We start from the raw sequence: 18,384 nt of genomic DNA on the forward strand, positions 1-18,384 counted from the left end.
TGCTGTCTAGAGGAGAAGGAAGAATGGAAGGATGGGAGAAAAATTTGGAAGACAAGGTTTTGCAAAATGAATGTTGAAAACTATCTTCACATGTATTTGGAAAATAAAAAGCTATTTTTTAAAAGAATTAAGGCTTTAGGTTAAAAACAACTGACATTTAGATAATGTGTGTGTGTGTATATATATATAAGTGTTTATGTATATAAGTATAAAGCTTTATAAGTATTAACTCATTTGATCTTGATAAGAATCCTAGGAATAGGTGCTATTAATTTTATTCCCATTTTACAAATGAGCAAACTGAGGAAGTGACTTGGCCAGGGTTATACAACTAGAGAGTGCTTAGTCTGTACCTGGTACATGGTAGCTGCATAATATGTTTATTGAATTAAGGTCAAATTTGAACTTGGGGCTATCCTGCCTCCAACTCCAGAACCCTGTATGTTGCACCACCTAACTGCTCTTTGAATCGGACAGATTATTTAAATTGTGGTATCATAGTTGCCATATGCCAGAAAAAAGATGGCAATTTGATTGCTGGTTTGTGAAATTATAAAATGGAAGCTGGTGGATTTGGTTCTTTGGAAATTTGCTGGGAAAGACCCTCAGTGACAACGGGAAATATAATCTCACTTTCCTAAGGCACAGAAGGGGTCAGGATAAATGGCACAGAAAGCAGTATGGAGGCAGATGGCTCAGAGATGGAAGATAGGGTGGTGAAGGAAGGCATGTAGCATGGGGAAAAGGATGGCCAGAGGGGAGAAGCAGAGAGCATCACTCATAGAACCTTGGGGTAGAACTGGGAGCCCTGGACATCATGGAACCCACAAAGAAGGAGAATTTTGGGGGAAGGCATGATTTTAAGGTCTTATTTTTATAAAGTTTTTTTGGAAAACACTAATTCTTACTGTTTACCTTTCAAATCATTTCAGAGTTGGTAGTAAAAACCTTAAAGTTAACTTGTCCACGTTATCCCAAATTTATCAGCACCTTTTGGTGTCCTGAAGCTGGCTGAACTTGTCTGTGATTTACATATCACAGGACCAAAACTTTGACTGCTTTATCTAGCTAACGTCCCTTCATTCCATACAGGTTACCGGGATGGATTTTTGATATAATATATGATACAATTTGTAAATTATGTACCTTTGACCTTATGGACAGTTTATACATGACTTCTACTGTCCCCTTTGCAATCTTACTGCTATTGATCCTTTATGCCGACTACTTATAAACTTGCTATACTGGCGGTTCAGAACAAGATACAGTTTTTTTTTTTTTTGTGTTTTTTTTTGTCCCTGAGGCTGGGGTTAAGTGACTTGCCCAGGGTCACACAGCTAGGAAGTGTTAAGTGTCTGAGACCAGATTTGAACTCAGGTCCTCCTGAATTCAAGGCTGGTGCTCTATCCACTGCGCCCCCTAGCTGCCCCAAGAGATGGTTTTAACACAACTGAAGCAGAACATTCCAGGAATGACCAAAATTGGCTTGTCTAACATTCAATAGGCTGCTAATCTTTCCCATGACTTTCTCATCCAACAATATGTGAGATTTCATTAGCTACCTTATTTTCCACTTGACATAACACTTGAATAACTTTTAAATGCTATGCTTTATTTTTATACATGTCATATATCTTCATTTTAAAGATGATCTATTATAAAGACTGATAATGTCCAAATCTTTAAATATAGAGAAGCCAAACTATAGAGTAAATATAGTCTTTTGGAAAATTAGGTCTGAGAGCTTAATTGCTTCATTCATTATAAGTTCATTATACTCTTTGATAGTAGTACCATAAACACTTTAATTACTCTTGGTGACTCAGAATAGCTTACAACTGAATACAAGTATCAGTATTTGTAGAAAGCAGAACCTTTGTTGTTGTTTAGCCTTCACTCAGTTCTCAGAGAAGACCTTTCAGGAAGGTGATGTCTTGACCTGCAAGTGAATTGGATTTAAGTGGCAAAATCATCAGCTTCCCTCTTTCCACCAAAGTCATCGGAGTCCAGTGGCAAGACATGGGTCAAGATGATGGGAGACAGCACCAGCTGCAGTGAGAGACTCTGGCCTTTTTAAGCTAAGGTCTTTCCACAGTCTTGATGGGTCTGAAGCAATACCTGTGTGGTAATAAAAGGCCTAAGAATTTAGGCAAAAAATGGCTTCATAAGTTTGCCTTCATAAAGAATTAGTCTGATATATTGATTTACTTGCCATCCAGAAAATGGGTTAGGGGAGAAGGAGGAGAAAAAAATTTGGAACACAAGATTTTGCAAGGATGAATATTGACAACTAACTAGGAATGTGTTTTGAAAATAAAACACTTTAAAAAAAGAATTAGTCTGAAAGGAGAAGACTCATAATTTTTCTTTTTTTTTTTTCCCCCCCTGAGGCTGGGGTTAAGTGACTTGCCCAGGGTCACACAGCTAGAAGTGTGAAGTGTCTGAGACCAGACTTGAACTCAGGTCCTCCTGAATTCAGGGCTGGTGCTCTATCCACTGCGCCACCTAGCTGCCCCCTATAATTTCTTAATAATTAAACCAGTTGAAAAATTATCCTTGCATGTGTTTTACAAATAAAAAGCTTCAATTAAGGAAAAAATTAAAAAGAGCAGGTCAGCGAGGTCAGAAGACCGCTCTCCTAGTCCTGGAAGAATTGTCGTGCCCCAAAGAACCACGAGGGGGAGCCGGCACTCAAGAACAGGTTGGGTTGGGCGGGCGCTTCCAGGAGCAGGCCACGCCCCCGTTCCGAGCGCAGCTCCTCCACGTGACCCGGCACGCACACGGCACCTGCGCACTGCGGACATCTAGAATGGGGACTGTCTGGAGATCGTTATCGCCCCTTAGGATGGTTGGGGTATCTTCAGTGCGGGCTGTAAGTTTCCCCCCACGCGTACCCCGATTGCCCGCACCCGCTCTCCCTCTCCTTCCTGCGCCCATTCAGTTTTCTGTGGCGCCCGCGTCCCCGACCTTGAGCTTGGGGGGAGGAGTAGAAAGGGGAGGGGCAGACCCGGGTTCGGACCGGACGGGAATCGCGCTGGGCCCCTCTCCGTGGGGCTGGCGAACGCGGAGCTTCCCTTTCCTTCCCCGCCTGATGCTTCCTAAGAACGCTTCTGCAAGCATTTATGAGGCGCCTGCTGTATGCCAGGCACTGGGGAAGGAAAGAAGGCAAAGGCCCGCCCCTGCTCTCCTTCGCTCCCGGAGCTCCCCGGCTAAAACCCCACCCCCACTTCGTGAAGGATTGCCCTCTGACCCCGCGTGGGCTAGATGAAGTGTCCGCCCGGAGGAGGAGGTCACTCAGTAAGAAATGCCCTTGTCACAGACTGGGGGCGGAGCGTGGATCACCGCGGAGTATTCTCACCTTTTTTGTCTGCTTGCTTTTTGTTTTGTTCTCGTTTTTTCACTTTTTGGCCTGATTTTTCTTGCGCAGCTTGATGATTATGGGAACATCTATAAGAATTGCCCGTGTTTAAGATGTTAACTATTGATTACTTGCTTCCGAGGGAGAGGGGGGAGAAGAGAGAAAAAATGTGGCGCGCGAGATTTGCAAGGGTGAATGCTGAGAACTGTGCTTATATTTTGAAAATAAAAAGCTTTAAAAAGAAACAGACGCGTCCTCTTCTTTCCAGTGGGGGGGGGTGCCAGAGAGCGATTCGGCCGTTAATGGAAGAGCACCTCGGTGGGCCCAGGCCTGACCCCGCCCGCAGGAAGTGACAGTTTACTGCTCTGGGAGTGGGGTACTATTTTCCCATTTCACAGATTTGCGGTCACTGAGGCAGCACAGAGACTGAAGTGATTTCCCCAGAATCACACAATTGGTAACAGAGTTGGAAATCTGTCACAGGCAAAAGTATGTGGGAGTTAAACTCAAAGCTTTATGTGAGGTGTGAGGGGGTAAGGCTTCCCGGGGACCTTGTACTGAGGGGGCAAGTAAACGTGGCAGTATAGCAATGTCTGTGTCGTCTGCCTCTTTTTAAAAAGGATGGATTTGGGGGCAGCTAGGGGGCGCAGTGGATAGAGCATCAGCCCTGAATTCAGAAGGACCCGAGTTCAAATCCGGTCTCAGACACTGAACACTTCCCAGCTGTGTGACCCTGAGCGAGTCACTTAACCCCCGCCTCAGGGGGTGGGGAAGACATGTCACAAAAGGATGGATCTCCTCCATCTCCTGATGGAGGTACATAGTGAGACATCTGTTTTTGGGGCAGAGTTTGCTTTGCTTATACATGTTTGTTATAAGGTGTTTTTTTGTTTGTTTTTTTAAGAGATAGGAAGGGGGAAGGGGAAGAAGGTGGTATTTAATTATTATTAATTGAAATAAAGTTAAATTTTTTAAAAGAGGTATTTTAGGCTTGGAAGGTGTCTGGGCCAAATGATTAAAATGGTGGAGAGCACTACCTGCATTGTCGGTGTTACTGAATGATGCTCAGATATTTCAGTTATCCCTTCCCCTAAACGTGTCAGCCATCCCTTCTCTTCTTGTGTTTAAGATCAGCTCCGGCCTGCCTGTGTTCCCGAAGCAGGTTAAAATTGTGGAGGTGGGCCCCCGAGATGGTCTGCAAAATGAAAAGGTAAATGTGGAAATCTATTGGCCCCGCACCTAGGTTGACTCATTCACCAGAAAAACACCAATAGAGCTGGGGAGAATGATGTTCAGGGACAGGAGACAGTAACGGAGAGAACTGGGCCAGCAGCCAGTGGGCCCTTGGTCCAGCTCAGACACTTATAAGATGGGTAAACTGAGGCAAGCAAAGTTTTCCTCCTTTCTCTGGGCCTCAGTCTCCTCATCTGTAAAATGAGGGAGTTGGTAACCTGAGAGTCCTCAGTCTATGATTCTGACTTTCCTTTCATTTAAAACTGACTCTCACTTAGAGGTCCTGTGTGACGTGATGGGGGCAGCTTCAGTCTGGAACCGATGAGGGGGAGAAATCCGGCCCTGGACCTACCATTAGGAGGCTGCTGCAGTGCTAGAGGCCAAGGGGACCCGGGCCTGGGTACAAAGGCAGCAGCTCAGAGAGCAGGGAGAATTGGCAGGACTTGGGGGCCAGCTGGAGACGGGCTTTGAGGCACAAGTCCTAGGGACCAGCAACTGAAGGAGACAGAGGGCTGATGGCAGTGGTGGGGGTGGGGCCTGATTCCTGGTCCTTGACATGTAGCCAGGTTCTGACTGGGCTTAAGGAAAACCTTGTCGTGGGCCAGGGCCTTGCCCGGGAATCTGAATAACAGCTCAGGGTGAGCCCCAGGCCGGGGCCTCCAAGGTGGCAGGTGCTGGTGGCCAGCCCGGCGTTCCTTCGTGCCTGAGTTCTCCGCGCCTCTCTTGTCTCCGCAGCACATTCTACCTGCTCACTTGAAAATCAGGCTGATCGACATGCTGTCTGAGGCCGGACTCCCTGTCATCGAGGCCACCAGCTTCGTGTCCCCCAAGTGGGTGCCCCAGGTGAGCGCGGCCTGCGGCTTGGGGCGGAGAAGGCTTCACTTGCTGGGCCGGGATTGGGATCTTTTCATGGGTAATGCTAGGCTCCCTTGGGCACACCGTGTCCTTGTCCGTCATCGTCTCCTGATCCAGTCCAGCAGAGCATTTATTAAGCCCCTGCTGTGTGCCAGACCCTCTACTGGGCTCTGCTTAATGCAGTAAGTGACAAAAGGAAACAGTCCCTGAGCTTTTTCTAAATACCCTTGGGGATACAAGATGGAGTGAATGCTCCATCATTAGAGAAGGGAGAGGGAGCTAATAATTGGGTGAGAGTTAGAAAAGTTCCCTGTTGAGTGGGTCCAGGCCCCCAGGATGCCCAGAGTTGGAGAGGCTGGAACAAAAGTCACATCTCCTCGTCTACACTGGAGTAAAGGTCACATCCCCTTGTCAGCACTGCGGACCTCCCTTGTTCTCTCTCTCTGGAGGAAAGATCTCAGAGGCAGCGGGTCTCCATTCTGTGGCTGGCTTTGCTCACTCCCAGTTTGGCTTGAAGCTTCCTTCAAGGGAAGAGGTCCTTTCCTTCTCAAAGCTACAAATTTATGACCCTGGAGTATTCACCTCTTCTCTTGGCCTTAGTTTTCCCTTCTGTAAAACAGGCCCATATGCCTTCCGTTTGGGTTCTAGCAAAGGCACTGTGCCCCTCACTTGTCACCCCTCAGGCTGTTCTGTGGGAGTAGCAGTCTGGGAGGTGGGGCCTTCTGTCCCTCTGCGGGAGGCTCAGCACTCAGGCTTAACCTGTGCCTCAGTTTCCCCATCTACGGGGGAGGGATACTAGAATGCCTCTGGGGTCCCTTGGAGTCCTGGCCCTCTGATGCTGGAATCCTGGTGTTTTTTTGCACCTGAGAACCCTGGTGCTCCTGGCACCTTCTAACCCTGGATGCTTCTCTCCCGGCTCCCCAGATGGCAGATCATACGGAAGTCCTGATGGGCATCAAGAAGTTTCCTGGCATCCACTACCCAGTCCTGACCCCCAATCTCCAAGGCTTCCAGGCAGCGGTAAAAGGAGCAGAGCGCCCCCTGCTGCTCTCTGAGGCTCAGTCCTCTCCCACCTCTGGGAGGGTCCCTGGAGGGAAGGCTGGGCAGGGATATTAGGGCTGGGCTTGGGAGCCAGAGGACCTGAGTTCAAATATTTTAGTGACCATGGGCAAGGCACATGACATTTCAACTTCATTTCTGTCATCTGTTAAACGAGGGGATTGTTCCAGCTCTAAAACTTTGGGCCTTTTAACTTTTTATCTAGGACAGCCAAGCCCTGAGTATTGTTTCCATTCCAGTGGAGTCCAGTGCCCCGAACGTGTGTTAAATGTCTGTTATGTGATGGGTTCTGAGGTAACAAAGATGGAATAAGAGCCAGTTCCTGTCTCAGGGTGCTTACGCGCTGAGATTATAATTGTAGGGCCATCATGGGGCCTGTCACGTAGTGAATGCTACATAAATCTTAGCAGTTATGATTACTATCATACAGCAAATGTGTAGATGAATGTATACATTATCATTCAAGGTTACTGCCAAAGTCTTCTAATTCCCAGAGGAAAAAATGTAGTGAAGCCTTGGATCCTGGGTCCAAATTGAACCGTTTCTCCATAGCTTGAACTTCAGGCACTGGGTGAGAAGAGGGGCTTCAGGTCATACTGTGGTGGCCCCCTCAGTCCCTGAGAAATCGCATTTCTAGAGGTGGAAAGGGCCTCAACCAACTAGTTAAACTCCCTCATTTTAGAGAGGGAGACACTGAGGCCCGAGTTTGCAGAAGTGGGGAAGCAGCGTTGGGATTTGAATCTAGCTCCCATAACTCCAAAGACAGCATTCTTTCTACAGAGGTACTGCTTGTTGATAGGTCGCTGCGGGGGCCAAAGAAGTGGCCATCTTTGGGGCTGCCTCGGAGCTCTTCACCAAGAAAAACATCAACTGCTCCATCGACGAGAGCTTGGAGAAGTTTGAGAAAGTCCTGAGTGCGGCCAAAGGCTCTGGCATCCGGGTGCGAGGGTGAGCTGGCACTCCCTGTGTTCCCTTCTCTGGGGCTCCTTGTGGAGTGGCCCGCCACAGGCCTTTGGGTGTCCGTGAGGCCTGACCACGTGCGCCAAGACAGCGGGCTTGGCCCTGTGGGTGTTGGCTGGGTCAGAGCCTTGCTGCTGGGTGACCTGGACCAAGTCCCTTAACCTCCCTAAGCCTCAGTTTCTGCCTTTTAATGTGAGGAAGTTTAACTAGATGGCCTCTGGGCTCCCTTTCAGTTCTAAAGCTTGTGACTTTGGAATCTTATTTGAGCATCAGTTTCCCCATCTTTAAAATGGGTGCATGATCCCATGATTTCATAGGTGCGATAAGAAGATGAGATTAGAATAGTGGAAAAAACCTTGTTTTGAGTTCTGGTGAGTCCAAGATGGTATTGCTAATATTAGTGAGAGCCTCCAATGAGAGCTTTCTCTGAGCCCTCCTTATGGCTTAGAGGAGACTCTGACTCTCCAGGGCCACCTGAGCACCAGCTCTCCAAGCAGAAGAGATAGCCCAGGCAGGTCTAGAGAGGACCCTTGTCTGGAAGGCAGCTCAGGAAGTGTAGAGGGATCTGTTGCCGCTGAGTGATGACCTTTGGTCTGGTAGGAGGGGTTGTGATCTACAGATCTAGGTGGATGGAATCATGGGCTCTTGAAGAAATGTTAAGTTTTGGGAAAACATCCCTGTCTGAAGACCAGACTTATTCCCTTGTGGTTTGGCCTTGTTGGGAAGGTGAGAGCCTGGGGCCCAGCAGCCAGCCCAGCTCAGGCTTTGTATACAGAACCCCCTCTACCGGTGGGGTGGGTGGGTAAGACAGCCCGTCCCAATGGTCTTGGTTCTCTCTGGCCTTGGTTTTCTCACCACTTGGAGCTCCCCTGACAAGGGCATGTTTTCCTGGCAGGTACGTGTCCTGCGTGCTTGGATGCCCGTATGAAGGGAAAATCTCCCCAGCCAAAGTAGCTGAGGTGTGTCTCTGTTGGAACAGGAGTTTTGTGAAGGTTTGGCTACATTGTGGTGGGAAGACAAGGGGCGGAGGCCTTTCCTTCTTTAAAAAGGTCGGGCACTGAGAGGTGGTGGACCTGCTCCACAGTGATCTCTGACAAGTAATCAGCCTCTGCTGAAGATCTTCCCAAAATGGTACCTTGCAGCCTCCAGAGGCAGCCCATTCCACTCTAGGATGTTGTCAGAAATTAGGGAGTTATTTCTCTTGTGCTGGAAAACTTTCTGCTTCTCTGAATCTTCCAGTTGTTCCTCTTCGTTCTGCCCTCTGGAGTCAAGCAGATTCTATGTCATCAGCCCCCTTCCCTTTCAATAATTGCCCCCATGAATTCATTCTTCCTCATCATTCGGGTCCCTTTGAGTGGTCCCATCTGAGAATTATCCCTTGTTCCCTCAGTGGATAGTGCACATGTAGCCTTTCCCAGGTACAGAGCTCTCTGAAGTCTCTTTGGAGGGATGGTTTCTGACCTAGATATGGGTTCTGTGAATCCTTCGCTCACTTTCCAAAGGAAAGAAACTTGCTGGTCTGGATGTTTGCAAACATTTATCCATCACCTCCTGTGGGCATAGCCCTAGAGAAAGAGAGAAATGAAATGAAACTGGATTTGGGCAGGAAGCAATGTTTCGGTATAGAAGGAAGATAAATGTACACAGTGACATGAGAAAGCAAGTTCAGACTTTGATTAAGCACCTGCTGTGTACCAGGCTCTGTCCTAAGCACTGAAAGTACATCAGTCCTATAAGTCCTATAAGAAACTGTTCAAAAAAAAAAAAAAAAAGAAAGAAACTGTTCAAAGAATTGGAAATGTTTAGCTTACAGAAGGAAAATTGCTGATATGACTGCTCTTCAATAATGTGACGGCTGTCCTATGGAAGAGAGAGCTTAGTCTTATTCTTTGCCCCCAGAAAACCAAGCGTGGGAGGGGACACTGCAGAAGGTCTGAGAAAACCTAATGGTGAGAGCCTTAGAAAAGTCCATTGGGCTGCCGGGAGGGACAGTGAGCTCTCTGTCTCTGGAAGTATTTGAGTAAAGACTGACTGACGCTTTTCAGGGGTGCTCTAAGAACCAGCTTATGCTTGGTTGTAAGTTTGGTTGAAATGGCCCCTGAGAACGCCTTCAGCTCTGGGATGCTTGGGGGAGACTATGACTTGATCCATGGGGACCCGAGTAAAAGGCAAGATCTAGAAGAACTCTCCGGTCACTTCCCTCAGCCCTAGCAGGGCTGCCTCTTTATGCCTTGACCAGTTCATGGCCCTCTTGTGGTCAGGGGCCAAGGGCTTCTCTTCCTTCCCTGGCTCCTCTCAACCCGTGGAGGTCACCCTGCCCGGTGTCATCTTCTCTCTCCAGGTGGCTAAGAAGCTGTACTCAATGGGCTGCTTTGAGATCTCCCTGGGTGACACCATTGGCGTGGGCACAGTGGTTGGCATGAAGGATATGCTGTCTGCTGTCATGAAAGAGGTGCCGGTGAGTGCCCTGGCCGTCCATTGCCATGACACCTATGGACAAGCCCTCAGCAACATCCTGATGGCTCTTCAGGTAATGGCAAGGAAGGGAATCTTCAAAAGAGACAGATGCTCTCAGGGAAATGGGCCGGTCGGCTGAATGGTCGAGGGCAGGGAGGGAGTTCTGGTCTGCAGCCATGGTTCTGTCACCTGAACTCTCCTGGCCTCCATTTCCTCCTTGGCCAAATTAGCAGATTGGACTAGATGAACCGACAGGCTCTCTCCAGATCTGAGTCCTTCGATCTCTGCTCCAGAGGGAGAGCTTTCATCTTGTTCCCTCGGAGGCTCTGTTCTGCCCACATATCCAGAGAGGAAGCTCCCTCCCTTCCCTTCACTGCCCTCTTAAGGACTAAAGTTCTTGGGATTCCAGTCCTAGGTCTGAAGAGTGACCACTCATCTTTCAGTCTGCCCTGAGGTCCAGCACCCGACCCAGACCCACTCTCAGCCTAGAATGCAGGGGGAGAATAAGAGTAGCAGCTGCTGAAGTACAGAGAGAACAGTAACATATGTAACAGTCATCAGTAGTGCTGACCCTGGGTTGGGGCACTCTGCTAAGGGCTTTATGGAGGCCAGACTTAGGCGGGCATCTTCCTGACTCCGGGCCTAGCACTCTCACTGTGCCCTCCATCCATCCATTTTGAGGCAGATGCACGGTAAGTCACTTCCCGGGTCTTCATTAAACATTCCCTGCACCAGAGGGTGCCGGGCACCAGCAACACAGAGCCCCAAGTGGTGGATGTTTTCTTTTGGAAACCCACAAGTGCATCTCCAAATGCACATAATAAATACAAGGCGGTCAGGGAAGGAGGGTCACGGGGGACACATCAGAAAAGGCTTCACGTAAGTACTGGCAAGGAAGGAGGGGCAGACAAGTGCTGGAAAAGCCAGTGGAGACAGAGCTGTGGAGGGTCTAAGAGCGGAACGGGAGGAAGCAGAGATCACTGCCTTCTGCCCAGGAGGGGTGAGGAGCTTATGTTCTGGGCTTGGTCAAGGGTGCTCAGAAGGGCAGAAGCTGGAGGGCAGCCACAGCTCGGGCCCATGCTCCTCCTATCTGCTCCGTCCCCTTTGCTCTCCTGTCTCCTCTGGGCTGGACAGCCCCATGACTCCCAGCTTTGTGCAGGAAACTGTCCTTTCTTTCCTAACTTGTACGGACACAGGCTCAGGAAGAGGGAGAGATGCTCGAGTGGCCTGGCCCTGGAGGCACCAAGGCCAGTTCCTCTGACCAGGGTCTGTTGCCAGAGGTTTTTTTGATGAGATTTAATTCCTTTATCATGAGCTGAAGTCTCTTAATCACCTGACTGAGTCTTCTTACCATCTTGGGTAGGTACTGACCCTGACTGGGACTGGCCGGTCTAGGCAGATCCATGGAGGGGCTGACTGTTACTCCCTCCTGTAGGGCTCCCTGTACAATAGTGTGGCAAAGGATGGGATTTGGAATCAGCAGATTGGAGTTTGAATGCTGCTATGCTGCTTAGCACCTGCCGGACTTTGGGAAGGTCACCTCACTTCTCTAGGTTGTCCTCATGTCTAAAATGAGTCATTTCATTGGTGACCCCCAGGGTGCCCTCTACTCCTGACATTTTGAAATTCTCAAATTTGTCTTTAGTTAATCTCGCTTAGAAATTTTTTCACTGACTTAAAATCTCTCAACTTTCATATCCCTAAGTGTCTCTTACCCTCAGGTTTTATTCTTCTTCCAAATTGAAATCTTCCACAGGAAAGAAATCCATAAATGGAACACTTTTCAGTGAGCTATCTGGGGCTTTCCCAGTTTCTTTGCTTGGTAACAGGTAGACTCTAACTCCAAGGAATGGCTCCAAAAAATAGTGGAATTCCAAGCACAAAATGGGTGAATTTGTAGACGTCAAGAGAATGTCCCAGAATTCTTGAAAGCAAAAGTGGCTTCCTTGCACAAGGCAGCCACTTCTCTTATGTTTCTAGATGGGAGTGACGGTGGTGGATTCATCAGTGGCTGGGCTTGGGGGTTGTCCATATGCTAAGGGCGCGTCTGGAAATGTGGCAACAGAAGACCTTCTATACATGCTGAATGGACTGGGGATTGAGACAGTAAGTACCATCTACCCCCTAGTGGTCATAGTACTAAAGCCATCAGACTGTTCTTTGATTTACATGATCTACCTGAACAAACTGATTTCCTTGTTTTTTTTTTGTTGTTTGTTTTGTTTTTTTTCCTCTCCTGTAGAGTGGGGATAATCTCCAACATTTGTGTTCTAGGATCTTTTTTTAGCTAACATTCCTGTGTTTAGGGATCCTTTCAGCTCTGACCCTACAGGTGCTAAAGTTTTTCCTACAGAAAATAAAGGAGAAATAAGGTTTAAAAAAAAAAAAAACAGATCTCATGGTTATGTAGATGCCCTAGAGATAGCAGAGTAGCTAGCACTGCAGAAGTGAGATAGTAAAGAATCATAAAACTTTAGGAATATGAAAGAGTTTAAACCATAGCAGAATATGGAAGCCAGAGTAGAGCTTAAAACATAGAATGTCAGCAGTGGTGAGGAATATAGTGATAGAAAATGACTTTACAATATGACTGATGAGAGGTCATCCAATCTCTGCTTGAAGACCTAATGATGGGAGCACACTATATGCCCTGAGAGAGCTCATTCCACTTGACAACAGCTTTGTTTGGGTTTGTTGTTTTTTAATTTTTGTTAAGATTCTTACAAGGTACTAAGTCGGTGGAATTAATAGAGACAATAATTATCTAATTTAGCATGGTTCAGTATGATTGATCTGATCCTACAAGGAGATGTTATGGGCCAGAACTTGAAACAATATACTAAGTGGAATTGAGGAAACAATGGTTAAATCTAGTTTAGCATTGATTTAATCCTACAACAAATAATGGTTTCCTAGTGATGTAATGATTGCAGTATACTCAATGTGAGTCATATAAGGAAGAGGTCTCAGGGCTAGAAAGAAGAAGCCCACTAGAAGTTCATTTGGAGGGAGCTAGAGGCAGAAGCTGGCAGAGGCAAAGGACTAGAGGTAGGAGCTCTCAGAACCAAGGAGAGAGATAAGCCTCTAAGAAAGCTGACCGGGCCCCAGGAAGGAGACAAGACTTAAAAGGAAACAATAAAGGATTTTGACTTTAATATCTGGCTGCATTTGGGGTGATTACTCTGAACTGAAACGAAGGCTGCCTCCAGAAGCCCCCCCTAAGAAACCTGCTCCCAGAGAACATTATATTTTAGAGAAGAATATTACAAATTTTTATTTTCACTTTCAGATTCTCTCCCTCCAGTTCCTCCCCCATGCACTAAGAAGGCAAGATTTATTGTACTCATTATATTTGTGAAGTTGTATAAAGCATTTCCACATTATTAACCATGTTCTTGAGAGGGGAAAAAAATGCTTACACTTGAATCCTTTAATTCTTTGTCTGGAGATAGATACCATTTTTCATTATAAGTCCTTTGGAGTTTTGGTAGATCATTGTATTAAGCCAAGTAGCTACCTTTCACAGTTGATTAACTTTACTGCAACAGTTGCTGTTAGAATTTTCTTCTGGTTCTGCTCACTTTCTTTTCTATCAGTTCATACAAATTTAACCAATTTTTTTTCTAAAACCATCCTTTTCATCATTTCTTCAAGTACAGTGGTACTTCATCACAATCATATACTGCAACTTTTTTTTTTAATAGCTTTTTATTTACAAGATATATGCATGGGTAATTTTTCAGCATTGACAATTGCAAAACCTTTTATTCCAACTTTTCCCCTCCTTCCCCCCACCCCTTCCTCTAGATGGCAGGTTGACCAATACATGTTAAATATGTTAAAGTATAAGTTAAATTCAATATATGTATATATGTCCATGCATTTATTTTGCTGTACAAACAGAATCTGGCTTTGAAATAGTGTACCATTATCCTGAGAAGGAAGTCAGAAATGCAGGCAGACAAAATAGAGGTATTGGGAATTGTATGCAGTGATTCATAGTCATCTCCCAGAGTTCTTTCGATGGGTGTAGCTGATTCAATTCATTACTGCTCTATTGGAACTGATTTAGTTCATCTCATTGTTGAAGAGGGCCACGTCCATCAGAATTGATCATCATATAGTATTGTTGAAGTACATAATGATCTCCTGGTCCTGTTCATTTCACTCAGAATCAGTTCATGTAAGTCTTTCCAGGCCTTTCTGAAATTATCCTTCTGGTCATTTCTTACAGAACAATAATATTCCATAACATTCAACTACCACATTCAACTACCACAATTTATTCAGCCATTCTGCAATTGAGGGGCATCCATGAAGTTTCCAGTTTCTGTCCACTACAAGGAGGGCTGCCACAAACATTTTTGCACATTCAGATCCCTTTCCCTTCTTTAAGATCTCTTTGGGATATAAGCCCAATAGTAGCACTGCTGGATCAAAGAGTATGCACAGTTTGATAACTTTTTGAGCATAGTTCCAAATTGCTCCCAGAATGGCTGGGCATGTTCACAATTCCACCAACAATGTATCAGTGTCCCAGTTTTCCCACATCCCCTCCAACATTCCCCATTATCTTTCCCTGTCATTCTAACCAATCTGACAGGGATATAGTGGTATCTCAGTGTTGTCTTAATTTGCATTTCTCTGACTGATAATGACTTGGAGCATCTTTCCATATGGCTAGAAATAGTTTCAATTTCTTCATCTGAGAATTGTTTGTTCATATCCTTTGACCATTTTATATACTACAACTTGTTGAGCCATTCCCTCATGGATGGACATCCATCAATTAACAGTTTTTGTAATCACAAAAGAATTAATATAAATATTGTGTTCTTTTCCCTTTTTTATGCATAGTTTTCTAGACTTTTGTGCATAGTTCCAAATTGTTCTTCTGAATGATTGGAGCAGTTCACAACTCCAGCAATAATTTTTCCCGTTTTTATTCATCCCCTTCAGTTTTAGTCATTTTGCTTTTCTACCATATTAGACAATATCATAGGTATGAGGTACCTCAGTTGTTTTAATATGATTTTTCTCTCTAATGATTTAGAGCATTTTTAATATGATTATTACTAGCTTGGGTTCTTTTTTTTTCCTTCTGAAAACTGTCTATGCATATCCTTTGAGATGCATTCATATTGGGAATGGCTCTTATTTTTATACTTTAGGCTTCCTCTATATTAGAGAAATATGTAAAAAAATTTCCCAGTTTCCTTTTAAATTTTGGTTTCATTAATTTTATTTGTGCAAAAACTCAAAAATTATCCATTTTGCTTCCCATGATTCTCTCTTGTTTGGTCTTTTCTTATTCATAGATCTGACAAGTAAATTTTTTCCATGCTTTCCTAATTTGCTTCTGTTATTATCCTTTATGGATAAATCATATATGCCCATTTTGATGTTATCTTAATGTATTCTGTAAGATGTTGGTCTATGCTTAGTTTCTGCCATATTGATTTCCAGTTTTCCCAGCAACTTTCCAAAAGCTTTGATCTTTAGGTTTATCAACCTAATCTATTCTACTTATCAACTTATCTATTTTTTATTCAGTACCACGTTCTTTTTTTAATAGTATTTTATTAACATGTAAAGATAGTTTTCAACATTCGTTTTTATAAGACTTTTGTGTTCCAGATTTGTCTCCCTCTCCCTTCTCCTTCCCCAGGCACATAAGTTAAATACGTGCAGTTCTTTTAAACATATATTTGTCATGTTGTGCAAGAAAAGTCAGATCAGAAGGGAAAAAAAAACACAAGAAAGAACAAACAAACGAACAAAAGGTGAAAATCCTATACTTTGTTCCACATTTAATCTCTACAATTTTCTCTTTGCATGGGATTGGCACCTTCTATCCCAAATCCTTCGGAATTGGCTTGAATCACCTCATTATTGAGAAGAGCCACGCCCATCACAATTGATCATCACATAATTTTGTTGTTATTCTATACAGTGATCTCCTGGTTCTCCCCCTCCCCCCCATTACCATCAGTTCATATGAATCTCTTCAGAACTTTCTGAAATCATCCTGCTGATCATTTCTTTTAGAGCAATAATATTTCATTTTATTCATATACCATAACTTATTCAGCCATTCCCCAATTGATGGGGCATCGAATCACTTTCCAGTTTCTTGCCACTACAAAAAGAGCTGCTACAAACATTTTTGCACATGTGGGTCCTTTTCCCTCTTCTATGATCTCTTTGGGATGGAAACTCAGTAGTGAGACTACTAAATCAAAGGTTATACCTAGTTTGGTGAGCCCCTTGGCCATTGTTGCAAATTATCTCCCCAATGCTTGGATCATTTCACAATTCCACCAACAATATGTCAGTGTCCCAGTTTTCCCACATCCCTTCCAACATTTATCATTATCTTTTACTGTCATCTTAGCCAATCTGAAAAGTATGTGGTGTAGTACCAGATTCTTTGATGAAACAACTTTGTTTATAGACTTTTTTTCTTACATTAAATTAAAATTCACACCTCACAATTTCCAATTTTTTTTCTATCTTATGACCACATAGAATAAGACTTTGTTCTTTTCTCATATGACAAGGTTTCAAACATTTGAAGACTAGGACACAGAATATGAGTGCTCAGAGGGACCAAGAACATAGAATACCAGAGTCCTTAGAACCTAAAGTAAAGAGCTAGGAAAAACTTTAGAGTCTATAAGGTCAGAGCTGAAAGGATCCCTTAACACAGGAATGTCAGCTAAAAAAGATCCTAGAACACAAATGTTGGAGATTATCCCCACTTTACAGGAGAGGAAGTAGAGACCCTGCTAAAAATCGTAGGCTTGTCAACAGCAAACCTGCTGCTGATAATTGAAAGCCATTCTTCCCTAGACTGAGACAATCTCCATCTCGCTGGTCTAACAATTCCCATAATGCCCTTCTGTCTGCCTCATGGAACAAATGGACTCAAGCTAAGCAAGATTCACAATCTCACAGGAAGATAGAGGAAAGCTAGAAGGCTTCTAATCTGGTTGACTTTTTTTCCTCCTCTTCTCTCTAACCTCAAAGTCTCACAGCCATGTTAATTGCTGCTAGGCCACATTTTCTCACCTAAAAATAGACCCTCTTATACAGTATTACCATTTGAGTTTACCAGTCATGCATTTCTGACAGGGTATGCTCCCTCTCCCTCCACCCCAGATTAGTGGTTACTGAAAAACTGACCCTCTGTTTTATGACATTTCTTCAAGGGGGTGAGCCTTCCGAAGTTGTTGGAAGCTGGAAGTTTTATCTGCCAAGCCTTGAATAGAAAAAGCAGTTCCAAAGTGGCCCAGGCCACTTCCTGTTCTAAACTGTGACATCCCCTCTTCTCCCCTGCCTTCCCCAACAGACTGGGCCAGCCAGACCCCAGCAGCAGCCAAGGGCTCTCCCTCACTCTTATTAAGGGACTCACTGATAATAGCCCCAAAATGGAAGTGCCCAACCTAGGGCTGCCAAAGAAAAGGAATTGGGAAGTGACCTCTTTAGGAAATCAACTCAGTACACATGCCTGGAAGAGCTTCCCTGAAGTAAGCTGGATGAATTGAGGCAGAGGAAGAATCTCCAAATTCTCCCCATGAAGAAGCTTTGAATCTGGAAGCTTTCCTGGTTCATTTTCCATCATCTTTGATGCTGAGAAGAGGGATTTCCTAAAGGTTGCTAGGAGAAGCCTTGGAACCCCTTCCTCATATCCTAATAATCAGAGTTTTTTCTTGGCTCCCTTTCCCAAGAGCTCAGCCTCTCCACCCAAACCTTTGGTCACTAACATCCCCATCTGTTACTGGGCCTGGATAGGGCTTTGGTCCTCCTGAAGATTAAATCCTTCTTAGGAATTCCTGAAATGCTGCTGCCTGGTGCCATCCTGCCAATTTCAGGACTGTGATCCTAGAAACTCAAGTGCCATTCTCTATGTGGAAATAATTTCTAAATGTATATCTCTAATCAGTGTGAATAAAAGATGGAATGACAAGTCTCCAGAACTCCACATGCTGTCTTGGGAGCCAAAGGAGTAGAGATTGCTTTGCTTCTCAGCTTGGACATAACAGTTTGAGGGATGGGAGAAGTTGAGATTCTTAAAGAGGAGCAAGGACCCCAACATGAAGAGGGGTTGAGCTGTAAGCTCTTCCCAACCCCTCTCCCCCCCTTAGGAAATGGACTCAGCCTTTCAGATCAGAGGTGCTTTGGAAAGTGATGATAAAACAGTTTATGGAGAAAAGTTAATAATGAGGATCTGTGGATGCTGGGTGTGGAGTGGAACTGGAAATAATTCCAGATGCCTCAGTTTCCCCATTTGTGAGGCCCAGGGAGGTGATTTTGCCTAAAGTCACACAGGTAGTGTCAACAAATTTAGAATTTACTGGATCATAGATTTAGGGCTGGCAGGGACCTTGGGCCATTTATTTTACCAATAAAACTGAGGCAAAGGCTCAACTGGCTTGTCCGGAGTCGCATAGCATTTGATC

General features: G+C 45.0%; 1 protein-coding gene across 1 annotated transcript; it reads left to right on the plus strand.

Annotated features, from left to right (window-relative positions):
* Positions 1–2,747: 2,747 nt before the first annotated feature.
* On the plus strand, positions 2,748–17,891 carry HMGCL (3-hydroxy-3-methylglutaryl-CoA lyase). The gene is made up of 9 exons (XM_074305877.1): positions 2,748–2,872; positions 4,488–4,568; positions 5,327–5,434; positions 6,371–6,466; positions 7,305–7,453; positions 8,361–8,424; positions 9,807–9,995; positions 11,903–12,028; positions 17,134–17,891. The coding sequence occupies exons 1-9, from the start codon at positions 2,810–2,812 to the stop codon at positions 17,239–17,241; spliced, it is 984 nt and encodes a 327-aa protein (XP_074161978.1). The 5' UTR covers positions 2,748–2,809; the 3' UTR covers positions 17,242–17,891.
* Positions 17,892–18,384: the final 493 nt, after the last annotated feature.

Source organism: Sminthopsis crassicaudata, chromosome 3 (assembly GCF_048593235.1).
Source record: "Sminthopsis crassicaudata isolate SCR6 chromosome 3, ASM4859323v1, whole genome shotgun sequence".
Taxonomy (NCBI): domain Eukaryota; kingdom Metazoa; phylum Chordata; class Mammalia; order Dasyuromorphia; family Dasyuridae; genus Sminthopsis; species Sminthopsis crassicaudata.

Coding starts and splice junctions, on each gene's coding strand:
- HMGCL (XM_074305877.1), top strand. CDS start 2,810: ATGGGGACTGTCTGGAGATCGTTATCGCCCCTTAGGATGGTTGGGGTA. Junction 6,467..7,304: donor TCCAAGGCTTCCAGGCAGCG/GTAAAAGGAGCA, acceptor GCTTGTTGATAG/GTCGCTGCGGGGGCCAAAGA. Junction 12,029..17,133: donor ATGGACTGGGGATTGAGACA/GTAAGTACCATC, acceptor CATTTCTTCAAG/GGGGTGAGCCTTCCGAAGTT.